Source organism: Argentina silus, assembly GCF_951799395.1.
Source record: "Argentina silus genome assembly, chromosome: 19".
NCBI lineage: Eukaryota > Metazoa > Chordata > Actinopteri > Argentiniformes > Argentinidae > Argentina > Argentina silus.
The window spans coordinates 11,580,651-11,597,274 of record NC_139673.1 but is presented as its reverse complement, the minus strand read 5'-3'; the positions used below and the strand labels follow the sequence as shown (position 1 = coordinate 11,597,274).

The window sequence follows — 16,624 nt, the reverse complement described above, 5'->3', positions numbered from 1 at the left end:
TGAAAGCATCCTCCAATTTCCAAATATTTTGGCAGGACATGGTACTCGCTGGGATGGCGTCGGTTTTTGTTTTTCTGTGTTTTCTCTCGAAATGAGAGAGGAAGGGGTGGGGGGGGGAAGCGTTCCTCTCTAAGGCGTGTAATCGGAGAGGGGCTGGCATGCAGACCTGATGGTGGATGCTTCACTGCTTTATTATTCCCCAACTTTCCTCTCTCTCTCTGTCTCTCTCTCTTTCACTGACACTCGCTCTGAACACATCGGTTGCCTAGAGACCTGCGGTAGGATGCATGGAAATGGCAAGGAAAGGTCAGACAAACCTTTTGAGAAGTTAGTCATCTCCTACGGTGGAGGTGGCGGGGGGCTTGAGTGGATAGGCTGCCCGCGGAATGGTGAGGGTGTTCTAGAACTCTCTACTGGAGCGCGTCTTTTTCCCTTGGCTGTTGATTGGTCAGTTTTGTCTTGGTGGGGGTGTTGCTAACAGGAGTGTGGCAGTTGTTACGGGGAAAAGGTCATGTGATGTCATTGCAGGAATGATGCAAACGTCATGGCGAGATCAGTGCGCCTCTCTGAGTTGTTGTTCCTGCACTGAAACCACAGTCTTCCACTGAACATCCCTAACTGTGGTCATATTTGACCTCTGTTAACAAACAGGAAAAACACAGCGTAATCTGAACAGATGCACTTATCTCAATTTATGATGTGGTAATGTTGGTGGTGTTGCTGAAATTCGTGTTGCTGTCTTATGCAATTGCACATGCAAACATTTGGGAACAGAATGAGCAGGCTTTGGAAAAAAACATTTTTTTTCTCCCTCAGTATTTTTCCAGCGTTCTCTTGAGAAATGGCACCATGGTGTAATGCCTTCCAGGACTAGTACAGATGCAGAAGTGAAGCTTCTGTCCGCCATATTAGGTTATAGTTGTTTTTTTGCAGCTACAAATGACAAAAACAGGCAGACTCAGAAGTAGAACAATTTCTTACCGTCGTGTGTGAATCTAGTTTAGTAGGGCCTAATTTGAGGAGAGTGTGTTGTCTGCACACTGTTGGAGGAAGATGGAAATTTCATTGATAAAGAATCAATAGATTGTCCCAGTGAAAAGAAGAAAGATCACATTTCTTTTGGGTAGGCTACATCTTTGTTACATTATGTTAATCTAGCAGTAAAACTGTAGCATATCAGCACTTTGGTATCTTTTTTTTTGATCAAGGTGCAGACATAACAGCAGCTATAATAGTTGAAAATGTTTCTCTAAATTGGAATTGACATGTCCCTGATCGCCAATGATGTTGTTAACCTTAAACGGAAATAGGATGTTTGTGCTGTGTGCAGGGTGAATATGATTACCATTGGACATTTTGACATTTCACTTGAACATTGCTCTTTATATTACTACCATGCAGAAGCACTATCTCTTGAGTTTTGTATTGTATTATTGGCCTCAAAACATCATTTCATGAGTATGTTAATAAAACATTTATGCTAATTTCTCTCTGTTCTCTCTTCCCCACCCATTTCTCTCTCTCTCTCGCTGTCTCTTTTTCTAGGTATGGCCTCACAAGTCTTGGTCTACCCACCACACATTTATCAAACCCAGACAAGTGCCTTTTGCAGTGTGAAGAAACTCAAAGTCGAGCCCAGCAGCTGTGTGTACCATGAGAGGGCTCACCCGCGGACTTATCTGAACGGCAGAACCCTTGGCATAGCGCAACCAACCAAACTTGCTCCCTCCTTTGTGACTCGAGACTCGGCGGTGGGCGTCAGAGCGTGTGGCGGGCAGGATTTCCTGGTGCAGACGGTGGCCGTGCGTGGCATACGGAGAGAGCAGCCCAGAGCAGGAGCAGCAAGAGCAACAGAAGCAACAGGAGCAGGCCCGGCAGCGGCCCAGCAGCCCCAGGACGCAGGGGCAGTCCCTTCGCAGGGCAACAGGCAGGAGCAGACAGACAGAAGCAAGGGCGGCAGCAGTGGAGCAGCAGGGGCAGGAGGAGGTGGAAGGGGAGAGGGCAGTAGAGGAGGAGGAGGAGGAGGTGGGGTGGAAGAAGAAGGTGACGGGGAAGAAGACGACGACTGTGGAGGTTTGAACTCGGCCGACAGCTCTCAGCGATGTGGGCTGAAACGTAAGAGCGAGGAACTGGAGAACCAAGGGAGCGCCATGCAGATAGTGGAAGACCTGTCTATGTTGCCTGCCATGTTGCAAACGACGAATGTTGGGAACCCGGCCGCACCGGCGGCCGTAGGGGCTGGAGGAGGCCCCTCCAAACAAGGAGCGGGAGCGGGGGGAGCAGGAGGAGGGGACGGGGACTACCAGCTGGTACAGCACGAGGTCCTGTGCTCCATGAAGAACACCTACGAGGTGCTGGATTTCCTGGGCCGGGGCACCTTCGGCCAGGTGGTGAAGTGCTGGAAGAGGGGCACAGGTGATGTGGTGGCAGTGAAGATCCTGAAGAACCACCCATCGTACGCGCGGCAGGGCCAGATCGAGGTGGGCATCCTGGCCCGTCTGAGCGGGGAGAATGCAGACGAGCACAACCTGGTGCGGGCCTTCGAGTGCTTCCAGCACCGCAGCCACACCTGCCTGGTGTTTGAGATGCTGGAGCAGAACCTGTACGACTTCCTCAAGCAGAACAAGTTCAGCCCGCTGCCCCTGAAGGTGATCAGGCCCGTGCTGCAGCAGGTGGCCACGGCTCTGAGGAAGCTCAAGACCATGGGTTTGATCCACGCAGACCTCAAGCCTGAGAACATTATGCTGGTGGACCCTGTGAGGCAACCCTACAGGGTGAAGGTGATAGACTTTGGCTCAGCCAGCCATGTGTCCAAAGCGGTTTGCTCCACGTACCTCCAGTCTCGGTACTATAGGTGAGTAGAGTGCCTGCAGGGTTTTGGAATAGAGGGTTAGACTGTCAAAGTTGGTTTGTATGGAGAGTACAAGCTGTCTGTAAAAGGTCAGTGCAGGAGTGACTATGACAATTGTATTGTAACAGTATAGTCTAAATAGTCTGAGAATAGATGGAAAAGTCCTTTCCTCCCAGTTCTATGATATATGCTTGGGGTGAGTTTCTGTCAGGAAGCTGCTTATTATTAGAACTCAGTTTGCACCAAAGGGACTTGAGTCTCAGGTGTCCATATCATGAATGAGGCCAGATAAATAACGTCCCTCCTGAGGCCAAGCAAGGAAATGTCTCCCAAACCGCATAACATCCTGTGCATTCAGGAGCCACATACCACGACCTGTGAAAAAATGTGACCCCACAATGTTACTGGCAGGGGGTAGCCCGTTCACGTCCCCTCTGCCTGGGAAAGGAAACTGTGTTCTGAAAACAGCCTTCAACACAATGGGGCAGGAAAAAAATCAATAACTGTCTGTATGAGTTTGTGGACATCTCTTGCATTGTTAACAGTAAGGGAGAGGCAGGCTTGGATTGAGACCTCGGTAGTCTGTAGGATTTGTTAAGATGTCATGGCGATCATGAAATTGCCAGTAGGCAAATATTTGAAGTCTTAGCCTAATGCATGTATGCTTACGCCCGTTTGATTAAATATCAAGGAAGATTGAGGAGAGACATCACTGCAGGGATTCATTCTGGTTGAACATTTTCTCATAATCAAAAAAAAGGGAGGGCCTGCTTACAATGTTTGCGTTCTCCACTGTAATGAAATTCGGATGTTGCACGAAGACTCGGAGCATGAGGACATGCTAACAAGTTTTGATTGAGGAACTTCACCCTCCGCCAAATGTTATCATGAACGCAACTCTGTTACTTTTTGCTCTGATGCGTAACATGGCAGCACAGCTAGTATGTTTATGTTAAGAAGAATGTCTGTGTTTCTTGAGATCTTGGACGTACGAATGGAAAACCTTCAAGACAAATTACCCTTGGCAGCAACCTATGGGCGCCTTCGTTTTAGTTTTGGGAAACAGGTCTGAAATTATATTAACTGTTATGTAAGAGGCAGAGTGACTGACCCAGTTGAATGTCTGTGGTTTGTACCTCTGTGCTCAGTGTGCTGCTGACAGACTGTTTGTGTGATGAGAAGGATGTTTAGGGGGGCCTGAGGCCTCAGTTCCTCAGTGGTCTCCTCAGAGGAAGACTATGCAGAATTACTTGTTTTTGTGACTGGAAAGCCGTACAGGGGAAGATATTTCGAGATTCACATAGGCCGTCTACACAAAAAACAGGGCTAATGGTTTGACGTTTAGTGTGGTAGTCTGTGTTCTTGTCAAATGACATGATTGAACTCTAATGTAGCCTAATGACTGTAATGGTTCTGTCACTTGCTGCACCACATAAGGTCATAACCTTGCATTAGCCATTAGCTTCAGAATGCACTATAGTGTCTGTTGTTATGTGTGACTGCTGTGATAGCATAGCCTAGGTCTCCGCTAGTGGAGGACCTGGCAACAAAGAGGCAGCCTTCCTGTTTTCTGCTGCCTCAGAAGGGCATCATCAGTCTGCCAGGATGGATGTTTCTAATTAACCACACTCTGTCATAATTAAAGTCTCTCTGGCTCTGTGAAGACAGACAAAGAGAGCAGGCCTCTGTAGCCCAGTCCAGAGTAACGCTGGTTAGTCAGCTCTGCTGTGTCGGGTTTGCTCTGTGACAAACGTGGATGAACCAGCTAGCTGGACCACACCTAAATGCAGGCTTTAATTTTTAGAATGGCAAGTCTTTTAAAAGGTGCAGCGTGGTGTATACACGCCAGCTATAATTGAGATTCTGTCTGTAGCATGCAGACATTTAAATGTGCGTGTTTTGATTTGCACCAGAAAGGATCCACACCCCTTGCATCTTTCCCAGGCATGGGTCTTCTGCTCCCTCTTACATGGAGACAAGGTCAGCCCTAGGGACTGACTCACACAGCTCAAATTCATGTGCGTCATCCAATTCCAGCTTTGTGCTGCATGTCTTCTCAAGGCATGTTAGAGGCTTGAACTCAAGGCTTGAACACACACACACACACACACACACACACACACACACACACACACACACCACTCCCTGGAGATATATCATACCATTTAGACTCGTAGTCAGTGAAGCTTGTTCGTTGTCTTCCTGGCACACAATGTCCAGTGTTTTTGTGAGATAATTCAATAGAAACACAACATGCACATCAATGGCAACCCTACTGACACACCTTGTATCTGGGGGAATCAGGGCAAGCAGAGTCTGTTTGTGTTCTCCAGATCAACAGTCTGTCATGTTTGCCCTTGGTGGAAATGTCAGGAAGACCCTGGGGATCTTTTGAGAACTTGGCTCTGCATGTGCTTTTAGATATGAAACTTTCAGGAGATATTCATATGCTCCCTGGATTAGCACAATATTTTTTCTAAAGGTTCCTGGGAATAGGGGTATGCTGGCTGTAGTGCAGACTTGGCACCTGTCAGATAATATGTTTTAACTACGCAGGTGTGGGCGCCTAATCCACACAAACCCCTGCTGCTGCCTCCCAGATTAAATCCCAATCTGAGGGCACAATCTGTCTGAGCCATGCCACGCCACGCCACCCAGAAGCACCCTCATTCTGCTCCAGACTCCCAAACCTTCTTCAAGATCTAAATTATTTAGATTGTAGAGGATTAAAGAGCAAGCTCTTTTGGATACCGCCAAAACTGATGCCACTATGTCTATTTTTTGATATATATTCATTGCTAGCCTACCAACAAACATACTAAAGCTTGTGTAAACTAGAGCTCAATGTCCAGAAGAGCATTTCTTGATCCAGTCTATTGCTTATCAATGCATGCTGCCAGCAGACCACCTGTGCCAAGACAAATTGGGTGCAAAATTGTACTAAAAGCCTCAGAATTCATCTTTGAAAGTACTTCCCTGCCCCCGGTTGATGAATGGCAGTCATTGGCTGAATGTTAGCGTCTTAATTCTTCAAAGTGACACTGAACAAGTCAGGGATTAGTTTTTAGCCTTAAAGCGGTGCTCCACTCCATTTACCTTACGGTTGTTTTGTTCTTGGATTTGATGTAGTCATCCACCTCAAGTCGTTTTTCTGTGTGTCCCTCGCTTTGGATCTTTAGTTGCAGCTTTTGGTCAGCGTGTGTTGTCCTTTGAAGTCCATTAATTCTGGAAATATACAGTGCCCTGCGTAAGTGATGGAACAGTGAAGCATTTGTTATTCTTTTGGCTCTAAACTCCTGAAGTTTGGATTTTAAATCAAACAATCACTGTGAGGTTAAAGTAGAGATTATCTGCTTTTATTTGATGATATTTGTGTACATATTGGTTTCACCGTTAAAAAATTACAACACCTTTTATGCATACACTACCACGTTTTATTGCAAGAAGTTCCAGTCCAAAAGGTACGTTTTAGTTTCACTTTGATAGCATTGCGTTGCAACCGAACAGACCGATTATTGTTGACAGCGCGAGAGGTCTACTTGTGCATTTGTCAGGAAATAAGTCTGATATGTTAAATAAGATGTATTGAGTATGTTTAAAACACAACAGAACATTTATTTGGAAAGTAAAACTGACACATTACCGTTGGCAAGTATTTCAGAGTTGAGTTTGAGTGTTGTTTTTTGAAATGGTGATTCCGAGAGAAATTGATATAATCTAAGAATACGATCAATGAACATAAAACCTGTCTGGGGTGGTATACTACTTCGAAAAGTGCTAGACAACTAGGCTATATAATGTAATTAGGGTGGAACATCCCTTTAATGTTATTCCTTTGTGTTTGGGGGAGAACCTCACTTAGGAATGAGGAATCTAAAGCGAGTCATTTAAATAGTTTTTATTACTAGGGAATTGGAGGATTCACTCTTCTCCAGAAGAGATGATGGAGATTTAGTTTGACACCATCTCTGAGGATGTAGTTTAAGGGAAGATTGATGTTATCTTATCCAATTACGCAATGTATGTTCAGTCTGAAAGGGAGGCGAATCGATCGAGGGAGGTTGTAGCGTCCTTCTTGAAATGTTCAGCTAAATTGCATCCATAGTTTGGAGACTATGTTTGGCAGCTAAATGCAGTTTCATGAACTTGCAAAGTTTGAATGATTTCCTTGTATTCTGTAAGGTAATTTGGTTTGCAGTTTTACAAACCACAAACACTATTAAAGATGATATTACAGAGGTCCCTGGGTCATTTAGAAAAGGAAACGATCACTGAGCCACACGGCTCCTTGCTATCTGTTCTTGTGTGGGTTTTTTACATGACATTTAAATAATTCATGCTGCTTGCACACTGGGCCAGTGAAGCAGTGCTGTAAAGGGAACATATGCAAATGGTTGGTTTGGTTGTCTATTCCTCTCAGTTTGTGACTCTGTCGATTCCTGTTAGTCTTGAGATGAGGAGATATGAGTTGCTTTGACCTGTGCTGGGGCTGTTCATCGGAAGAGTAGAAAACCACATGATTGTCAGTGATGTTGCTATCCAAAGGCCTCTTAATGTAGCCCACACCTTTGTCACACCGCTTCTGCGTAGGTGCGGCATTGTGTTTTGGCTGCAATCCCACTGCTCTTTGTTTCATAGAGGTTTTAAGGTTGGTGTTTTAAAACTGAGGTGTGAATTTATGTACATATTGCTCATCATAACAATTTCACTCGTACTTTCCAATGGCACCCACGTTGAAGAGAAAAGTACACTTGAGAGTAGGCCTATCATTCATCTTTTTCATTGTCACACTGCAATCTAAGGGTTTTCTTGGTAAAGCATGCTACAATAGCATTGTAGACCAAGTTCAGAGAAGTTCCAGAACGTTCTGATGATGAATGGTAATAGCCACCAGGGAAGTTGCTTGGGTTTCCCACCGATAGGGCTTATGGTTAATTGTGTTGTCTTGAATCATCTTGTTGCAGCATGAACAGTTCATGACATTTCTGTTGCCATGCCTTAATAACAAGAATGTTTGTTAAGAATTAATGTTTGTGAAGGTTATAGTGCCTACTACTGTACTTGAGAGAATGTAGTCTAGCAGCTGACATTACCACATTGAGATTGTATATGAGGAACCATCTTTGTTTTTACTAGCCCAATGTCACAGGAACTCTCAGTACCGCGTCAGCAGCAGTGTAGTCTGTTCTCATGCATACACACAGGGCTTCATTCACTCACTTCTGGTAAATGCACCATGTTTCAGGAAGTGACTCAAAATAGATTGGCTCGGTGTAGTCCTACACTGTATTTTTGTGACTTTGGAGAGGAAGTTAAATACAGTGTGCAGCTGCTCTGTACTCCATTTGCCAGCTCTAGCCATTGTGAGCTGGGTTTGCCAAATAATTTTCACCGGCCATTTTATCTCCAGATACAATTTAGAAGCAGTGTATTGCCTAATTTCAAGGGGGCCACACCGAATGTTAATAAGGCTAGCCTACTGGGAGTGCGCACCGTTGGTAAGAACTGGCTCGATGAAGATTCATATTCAACCTAATGGGTGATGTCATTTCACAAGGCAAGAGGGGGAAGCAATATCATGGATGCCACGAACAAGGCACCACATTAATTAAGTTTAACAAATGGAGAAAGTTCCCCTCAATATGCAGTTTGCCATTTACAATTTCTAGGAATCAGTTGGATGACTTTCAGGCGACTTTCTCTCCATTGCATCCAGCTTCTGTGTGAGGGAGAAGAGAGGAAAGAACACCTGACGTGCTCTCAATTTTGATTAGTCACTTTCCTTAGCTTGCTCTATTGAGCAGCACAGTCTTAAATGGTGTGTGTGGGTCAAGCCAAAGCAAGGGATTATTTTGTCCTTGGCTCCCCAGGGGCCAAAAACTACCTATTCGGTAGATTCAATACTTGGATGGTTCAATCCTGGTATTTCACACCATTGACTGTGAGGAATGCTCTTTTCTGATGAAATTGGAGTCCTGAAAAGGAAAGGATTGCGATCTGGAACACGCATCTAACCTCCCGTGAGGTACATGATAACGATCCTTGCCCTCTGCTGTCGCTGCTCCTCCAGTGAGAGGAGCACCCAAACATACGGAGGGCAGCAGGGTAGGGTGGAGGGCTGCTTAAAATAGCTGATGGGAGGGCGGCCAGCACCATTTGACTTCTATAGATGGTGAAGCTCGCTGGCAGCCAGAGCGAAATAAGGGCTGAGTGAAATGCTAGAGAGATCGCACTCACTCGTTCAAGGTCAACCTACTCCAGCGTCAGCTGTTTTGCTTTTTGTGTGTGTGTGTGTGTGTGTGTGTGTGTGTGTGTGTGTGTGTGTGTGGGCAGAAATATATCAATGTGATGAGTTTAGGAATTTGGTTGTTCCATCCCCTTTAAGATTCCACATTTGGGGTCTTTCCCTGGGACCTCGGGCGTGATTTAGTTGTATTTTCCCCTCTGAAACCCTGTAGTCATTTTGGTAGTGGTGCTTTTAATTAGGCTAGTTTAACATGTTCTCTCTGGGTGCTGTGATTGGTGAACCGCTGGCTCCATCAGCCCTCTCCCAGACTGAGGCCTGTTTGTTGCTCTGAACCTGGTAATTGGAGTCTTCAAATTGGAGCAGAAATGCCAGCAAGGCACGAGAAGTCTCTGTTAATTACGGCTCAGCACCCAGAGTCTCCATCAGCCTCCCTGTTCCTGCCGTCTTTACAACCCTCTGCACCCAGAACTGCCTGACATTTTCAAAACGCCTCTCTAATTGCTTTCATTTTGAGTTGATTTGCTCTGCCGGTGGCTTTTCTTTTCTTTTATTACAGCGACTTTTATTCCCTCACTTTTATTCGCCTCGCTTTATTGCTAGTAGCATTTAGAAGTTGTAATGTATTTGAATAGGATTTTTTTTCCTTACCAATTTGAAACAATATCTGTGAACATAAAACTCCTGCAGCTAAGGGCAATTCTACGTGTTTGTTTATTGCATAAAGTTCTTTCATTGTCAGTTCAACATGCTGGGTCTTGGTTCTACACTTCCTGATTATTAGCAGTGAGCTAACACCACAAGGCTAGTTAACCGACTGGTGGGCTGTGTTCCTAGCCACAGCTTTAGCTTGTGTGTGTGTGTGTGTGTGTGTGTGTTGGACTGTGTCTGTTTGTTAGTCTCTGTCTTTGTTAAGCCTTGTGTTTGTTATTGTGTGTGTGTGTGTGTGTGTGTAGCCCTCGGTGTGGGTTTCCTGTGTCTCTGGGAGTCGCTTGGCCAGACTGTGTATAGTATCTCCTTCCTCAGGTAGCATTAGTCCGCTGCGCTTCAGTTTGCAACGCAAGCTCATCAATCATTCATCAAGGCCAGCGCTCAGCCTACTGGTGTTAGCAACAGAGTAAACACAGCCAATCACATTATGTTCTACAAGAGGGAACAAGGCACATTTATCCTGTAACCTAATTTATTGTCATTTTAAAAATGTGCCTCCTACTTGGCGGGGATGAGATCGTCCAAGGATTCTCCCTCCCTGGATGCTGACATTCTCCCCCCTCTCTCTCTCTCTCTCTCTCCCCTGCTTGGTGAAGTCCTAATGATGTTATGGGGCTTGTTTGGAACCTTGAATACCTTGTGTTTGTCTGGTGCCCTTTTATTGAATGTTTGCCTGTCTAGTGTACCTGTCTGAGATTGAATCCTAGCTGAGTTTTTAAATAATGACAGAGGAAATGAAATTCCCAGACAACACTTCACATACCACGATCTCTTTTTCCCCTCTCCACTACTGGTGGTGTTGTTGTTCCCTCTGAAATGATTGCTTTGGGGTTTAAAGACCAAGGAGCTTCAACAAGGCCTCACCTTCAACATACCCTCCTTGATGACCGCAGATATTGTTGTTGCGATGGCTGGATGTTGCTAAGACTTGTTTGTTGTTCAGGCTTCATGCCCTCTTGTCAGTTGCTGAGCACAAATGATGAGAAAGGATAACGCCACGGGGATAAGACCTGTGATATTTGGTTACACATCTGTTCGTGTGAGTTGAACTTCTGTTCCACACCTACCTTTGGGAAAACAGATACTAAGATGGATACTAACTGCCCCACATCATGTCCTGTTTTTATTTTTTTATTTGGTAGATCATCATGATTCTTTCAAGAGTAGCAATAGTGGAGAAGTGCACTGGATCTCTGGCTACTGGTCACTGAGACACAGCAGTAGGCTACGTCCTTAGAATGGTATGGTTCTACCTCCAGTTCATCAGTTATGGCTAAAAAGACTTTGTTTATGTGGTCCTCAAACAAAGTAGGAAGACATTGAAAAACTGGTTGCTGGTGCTTAAGGCTTAGACTGTTTTGATACTATGCCATGACCTAGTGGTAATTCAGCACACTATATCATGTAGCGTAAAGCCACCAAACATCGCTGATTAGATTAGCTAGAACCCTGGTCACGGACCACAAGATCTACAGACTGACCAGCCCCACTCATTCCAAAGCCATTTCCTCTTTTTGCTTCCCGTGTCTGTAAATAGGCCTAAGTAGTGAGTTACATAAGCAAATGTTTAAGTAACAACGTTCTGTCAATAAGCCAAGAGCAATCTATGGGAATGGTCAGGAAAAGCAATCTGAGCTCTCCCTACAGTTCTCTGTGTAGCATCTGTGTGGAATGCTGGTGTTCAGAAGCAGATGTTCTTGTATGTAGCTCTGTAGAGCATGTAGTTCCTGGGCCCTCACTGCCATTCTTCTCCACACACACGGCAAGATTGGAAAAAACAACTTGCTGACTCGCATACATGTGGAGCTTGCTTGTGCCAGCCAGTGAGATTGGGCTAATTTAGAGGAGGGTAAGAGCACTGTGCAAAGTCAGATTTCCACGCATTTCTGGCATGTCTCCTTCTCCCACATAGCTCCCGTGATCACACCCACCTCCCTCTGCACACTTGGAAGTGGTTCTACAAATGCTCTCGTGTGTTTGGAAGGGAGAGTCTTGATCACTGGAATGGTGTTTTGACCAAATCATAGTCACATAGTGGGCCTTCAGTTATCACTATTCCAACTCTCTCTCTGTCTGTCTTTCTCTCTCGTTCTCTCTCGTTCTCTCTCTCTCTCTCGCACACACGCACGCACACACGCACACACACACACACACACACACACACACACACACACACACACACACACACACACACACACATGCACACAGAGACTATGGTTTTGTTGCTAACATCCCCTGCATTTTGCTCTCCCTCACTCTGGAAAAGGCTGAGAGAGGCTGCTGACAATTTAAGCCTGGGGTTTTTCCAGTAAGTGGGTGGACCAGTAGAGCTCTGGTAAAAACTAAATGTGCAATTAACTAACCCCTCTCCAAAAAGAGAGAGGGAGAATCACCCAGATGCCTTTATTTGGCATGTGTGTTACTGTTCAGTCGTGTGTTCTGAGTTTGACTTAATTGAATTGTTTTCACTTTTGTGGGTCAGTGTTTTGGCCAGCGCAGCAGCGTGAGGCAGACTGGAAATGCTTTGTGGATGGAGAGGGTAATGACAGGGTGAAGATGCGGTGGACAGGACGGAGGGAAGAAGTGGAGGAGGAGGAGGATGAGGGTCCACTTTGGCCTTCAGAACTGGCATTTTCCCTGGTTCCTCTGTTGGAGTCACGGAGAGGCTAGCCTACAAATGAATTGACCACTCTTTTAAAAACAAAGGCTTTTTTTTATTTTTTATGAAAGAGGCTGTTTTAGAGAGGCTTCAGAGTCAAGTGTTGGCTTTTGTGAGTGAAAAGGAAGTGGTGCTTCTCACTGGAGGCTTGAACATCCTCTCATGTCACTTGTCCCTGCCTGTTCTAGTTTGCATTTTAAGACCGCATCAGCGATTTGCGCAGCTGTAGAGGGTCGGGGGGGAAAAAACCAGCTTTACATTATGTATGCCTGATGTGTATAGGGGCTGACGTGAAAGTGCAATATAAAATACGATGATGGTTGTGTCGTGTATGCCTTCACACAAGCTCGATAGCAGGATGCGGGCTCTGAGGGGTGTTCTGGATTTAACCCATTTAATTTTTTGTTCAAAAAGCTTATAGTCCCAGAGATCACTGCAGACAAAGGCTGAGCCAAGGTTGAAAATCATTGATATGGTTTCTTTGGATGCAAAAGGCCTCATCTCATATTCATTCATTCATTCATCGACATTCCTGTGCTCATAACTGAAAAGTCTGTTGTCTGTGTTGGCTATTCAGTAACTTTCTGATGAAGAAGCAGTGGCACGAACTGTACAGACGCACCTATATTGTTAACCACTTTTCAGAGCGCGTGTCTGTCGCTGGCATTTGACAACAAAAGGACTGTTATTCTGGGCCGTCTGCTGAATGGGAGGAGGCCTCATTGAAGAGTGTACACACACACACACACACACACACACACACACACAAGCACAAGCACAAGCGCACCGTTATATCCTTCTACATGTGTGGTTCAGGCAAATGGGACTGTCGTAGTTGCGTGCCAGGGGCTACGTCAGCCCTGTTTGGAACCTGCCCTGTGTTCCAGTTAATAATTTAGAATGCAACAAGGGTGTGTGGAATTACAGTTCCTGGAAGGACGCTGCGGCAAGGTTCCATTCTCCCCTCGTAGGGCCAGTCGTTGGCCACAGTGTTCAGTCAGAGCTGAGGGGAGAATAATATTAGCGGTGTATGTTGAGCCTTAGCCTACGGGCCTTAGCTGGTACGGTATATGGTTATTTTCAGGAACTAGCTAACTGAAAGGCCAACCCGAGCAAAGAGAACCATCATCCCTCCCTGAATATGCTGCCCTCCTGGTTTGTTGTTCCCTGTGAGCAGGTTGGACGTCACTCTACACCCAGCTCCTCTCTCTCTCGCTCTCTCTCTCTCTCAGGGCAGAGCCAGTGTGGATCGCAGGCCTATTTCTGGAGCGTGAGATCATAGCCATGAATAAAAAATGCCCATATAGATAATTTCTCGGCTGCACCTACCCTACACCTTTGTTCTTGCAGAGGAACAACACGGTGCCAGTGTCCTCTCTCTCTCTCTCTCTCTATGTCTCTCTGTCTGTCTGTCTGTCTGTCTCACTCTCTCTACCTCTCCGTCTGCAAAGGACATTTCAACCATTGAAATAGAATTTGGTTCTATTTTTATTCAGCATGTTTGTTCTCTCGAGAAAGCATTAGGCCTAGATATATTTATCATGCCATTGTGAAGCACTGTCTTTTTTTTTTCTTTTTTTCTTATTCTTTTTTACATTTGTCTCAGCAAGGGGAAGAGGATGTGACAGAAACTAGATTTACGATATCTGATACCACAGAACTTATGCTTTTGGTATTCCCCTGGGTAGCTTAAAGCCTTCTGATGCTGAGTTGCACTAAAATAATTCAGGATTGATCCAGTAAAGTGAAATCCAGCCCAAGCGGAGCTGTCTCTTTGTATCACACACCGTGGTGAGGGGTTTTGATGCAGTATGCTGGTGATGCAGTGGGACTGGGGTCCTGGTGGTATTTCAGGCTAGGCTAATTGAAACAGAGCTGGGGATTTCTCCCATCCCACCTCAAGTCAGTCATATTTAGATACAGAATTCTGACAAGCTTAACAGCCAAGGCGGCTTGATTAAACGTTGTTTAAACATTTGCCAATGGAAATTATTTGCATTTTAGTTCAATCAACACGTGTGTGTGTGTGTGTGTGTGTGTGTGTGTGTGTGTGTGTGTGTTTGTCTTTCTCTGTGCGAAAGAAGAGCAAACTCTAAATTATAGCAGCCGACTTTTCATGAGGTCATGAGTTTCAACTGGGATTACTCTCTCAAAACAATTTAGCAGTTCAGACATGCACTCTTGAGTTTCTGCTTGTGTAGTTAAGCCTAAATAATGCAATTTTCAGGCTTTATAATGCTCTCTTCCTTTGATGTAGTTAAGGTTAGGTCTTTAGCCTGTGGATACTGCTCTTCGTTTCAAGTGTGTGTGTGTGTGTGTGTGTGTAAGAGAGAGAGAGAGAGTCCACCCGCTGGCAGGTTCAGCGTCAGAGGCCAGCCTTCCGTGGGATATCAACATAACAGATGTTTGCGGTGCCGACCCCACTCCTTTCCTGGGTTTGTGGGACTCCTTCCCAAGCCCAAGGTCAACGAGGGGAACACACCTCCCTGTGTTCTGCGGGATCCGGCCCGTCATTATGTTTGTGTTTTTCCCCACATCATGGCCTTCTGCTTTAGCCCTGAACTGTCTGTGGGGACACGGGAGGGAGTGATGGAGAGGGAGAAAGAGGGAGAGAAGGAGAGAGTCAGGGAGAGGTAGAGAGGAGTGCTGTCTGAGGTAAGGGTATTGGCTGCTGAACTCAGACGAAACCTCCTCTCAGGTTTTCCGAGTGTAATCCATTTGCTAAGAAAATGCTATATAGTATTTAGTTACCGAGGCAGACGGTGAAACCCTAGAAGTGCGCTCTGCACCGTGGGATGTTTGATAGGAGGTACTGACAACCCTGGCAGGCCTAGAAAGCTCTTCGACGATGTGTCTTTTTTTCCCCCCTCTGTGCAAACTGTGAAAGGTATTTCTTTCCATAGTACATAGTGTTCTGTGGAAACCTTTGAACCTCACTGATATTTCAGACAACTCAGCCATGTCAGACTCCACCCCCCCATCCCCCCACCCCCACCCCCCACCCCCCCATCCCCCACTCATCCATTCTCAGCCTGTTTACAACATGATAGTGTCAGACAAACAATAGATTTGATATCCACACTCTGGTATTCTGACTGTGATAGACATGCCCAGTATTTGCCTTTATGAAACAGCACTGGTAGTTTCCTCTGGCGAGGCCTCGCCTGGGAAGCAGATGTGACCGTAAGTTCTTGGCTGTAATAGTTGGAAGTCCTTCCATGTCTTTTTCCTTATGTTTTTTTGGACTCCTTATGTGTCAGGGGCCGTCAACCGCTGTCAGATCCAGGAATTTCCTATGCACCTGATTATTTAGCTAGAAAGCTGATCTGTGAGTAATCTTTATTCTATCTAAAGACTATCTGACTTCCAGTTAACCCCCCCCCCCCCCCCTCGACCCCGATTTACGGTAAAAATTTAAAATGGGTTGATGTTCCTCCAGCGCTACTCTATGAAGATCGCCATCCAAAAGCTCAGAACCCCGTGCGATAATATTGTGAAAGTACTTTTCTTCGGTCTATCACTTCATCTCCAGTCAAGTTTCATTACTCCCGGTTCTAAACATAACTCCAGACTCCGGAGGTCGTCCATCAAACCTCCCTGACTTTTATATGGTAATGCCGAAAAAGAGCTCCTCAGATCCCTCTGTGGCTCTGCCCCCTCTGAACAGTTTTCCGCTGCGTGTCCCTGTCATCATTAAAGTGCGGGAGGAAGAGAGGCTCGGTCTGTCTGTGCCGCTCGGCTCTGCCTCAGGTGTCGACGGTCCTGGCGTTCTCCTCTGAAGTCCCCGCCGCGCGTTCCGCCCCGCCGACTGTTCTGTAATTGGCCAGATTCTGGAGAGTAATGAACACCCAGAAGGGGTGGGGTGCTGTGTCCGAGTGCAAAGGGAAAGAGGAGAGACACCGGGGTGAGAGGGGGTGGGGGGGGGTGCAGAGCGGGAGAGAGCGGCCATTAGGCGTAAGCTTTGATGTTTCCTAGGTGCCAATGGTTAAAGGCACTAGGGATCCATTAGTCTTAGTGCGTGCGTGCGAGAGACAGACAGTCAGTCAGAGAGCTGGAAGCTCTGTGTTAGCTTAATGAGGGGCGGATGGAAGCCTCCTCATGTCTGCCTCACCCTCCAGACTCCTATCACTCGCCTTACGTCTTAATGCCTCTACTCGGC

At 45.9% G+C, this 16,624-nt stretch overlaps 1 protein-coding gene across 1 annotated transcript in view; it reads left to right on the top strand.

Moving 5' to 3' along the window:
- hipk3b (homeodomain interacting protein kinase 3b) overlaps positions 1-16,624 on the top strand; it is a 40,646-nt gene that overhangs the window by 7,288 nt on the left and 16,734 nt on the right. The window contains exon 2 of the mRNA XM_083691326.1: positions 1,546-2,854. Coding sequence (XP_083547452.1) covers positions 1,546-2,854 — 1,309 coding nt within the window. The remainder of the gene's footprint in view (positions 1-1,545; positions 2,855-16,624) is intronic.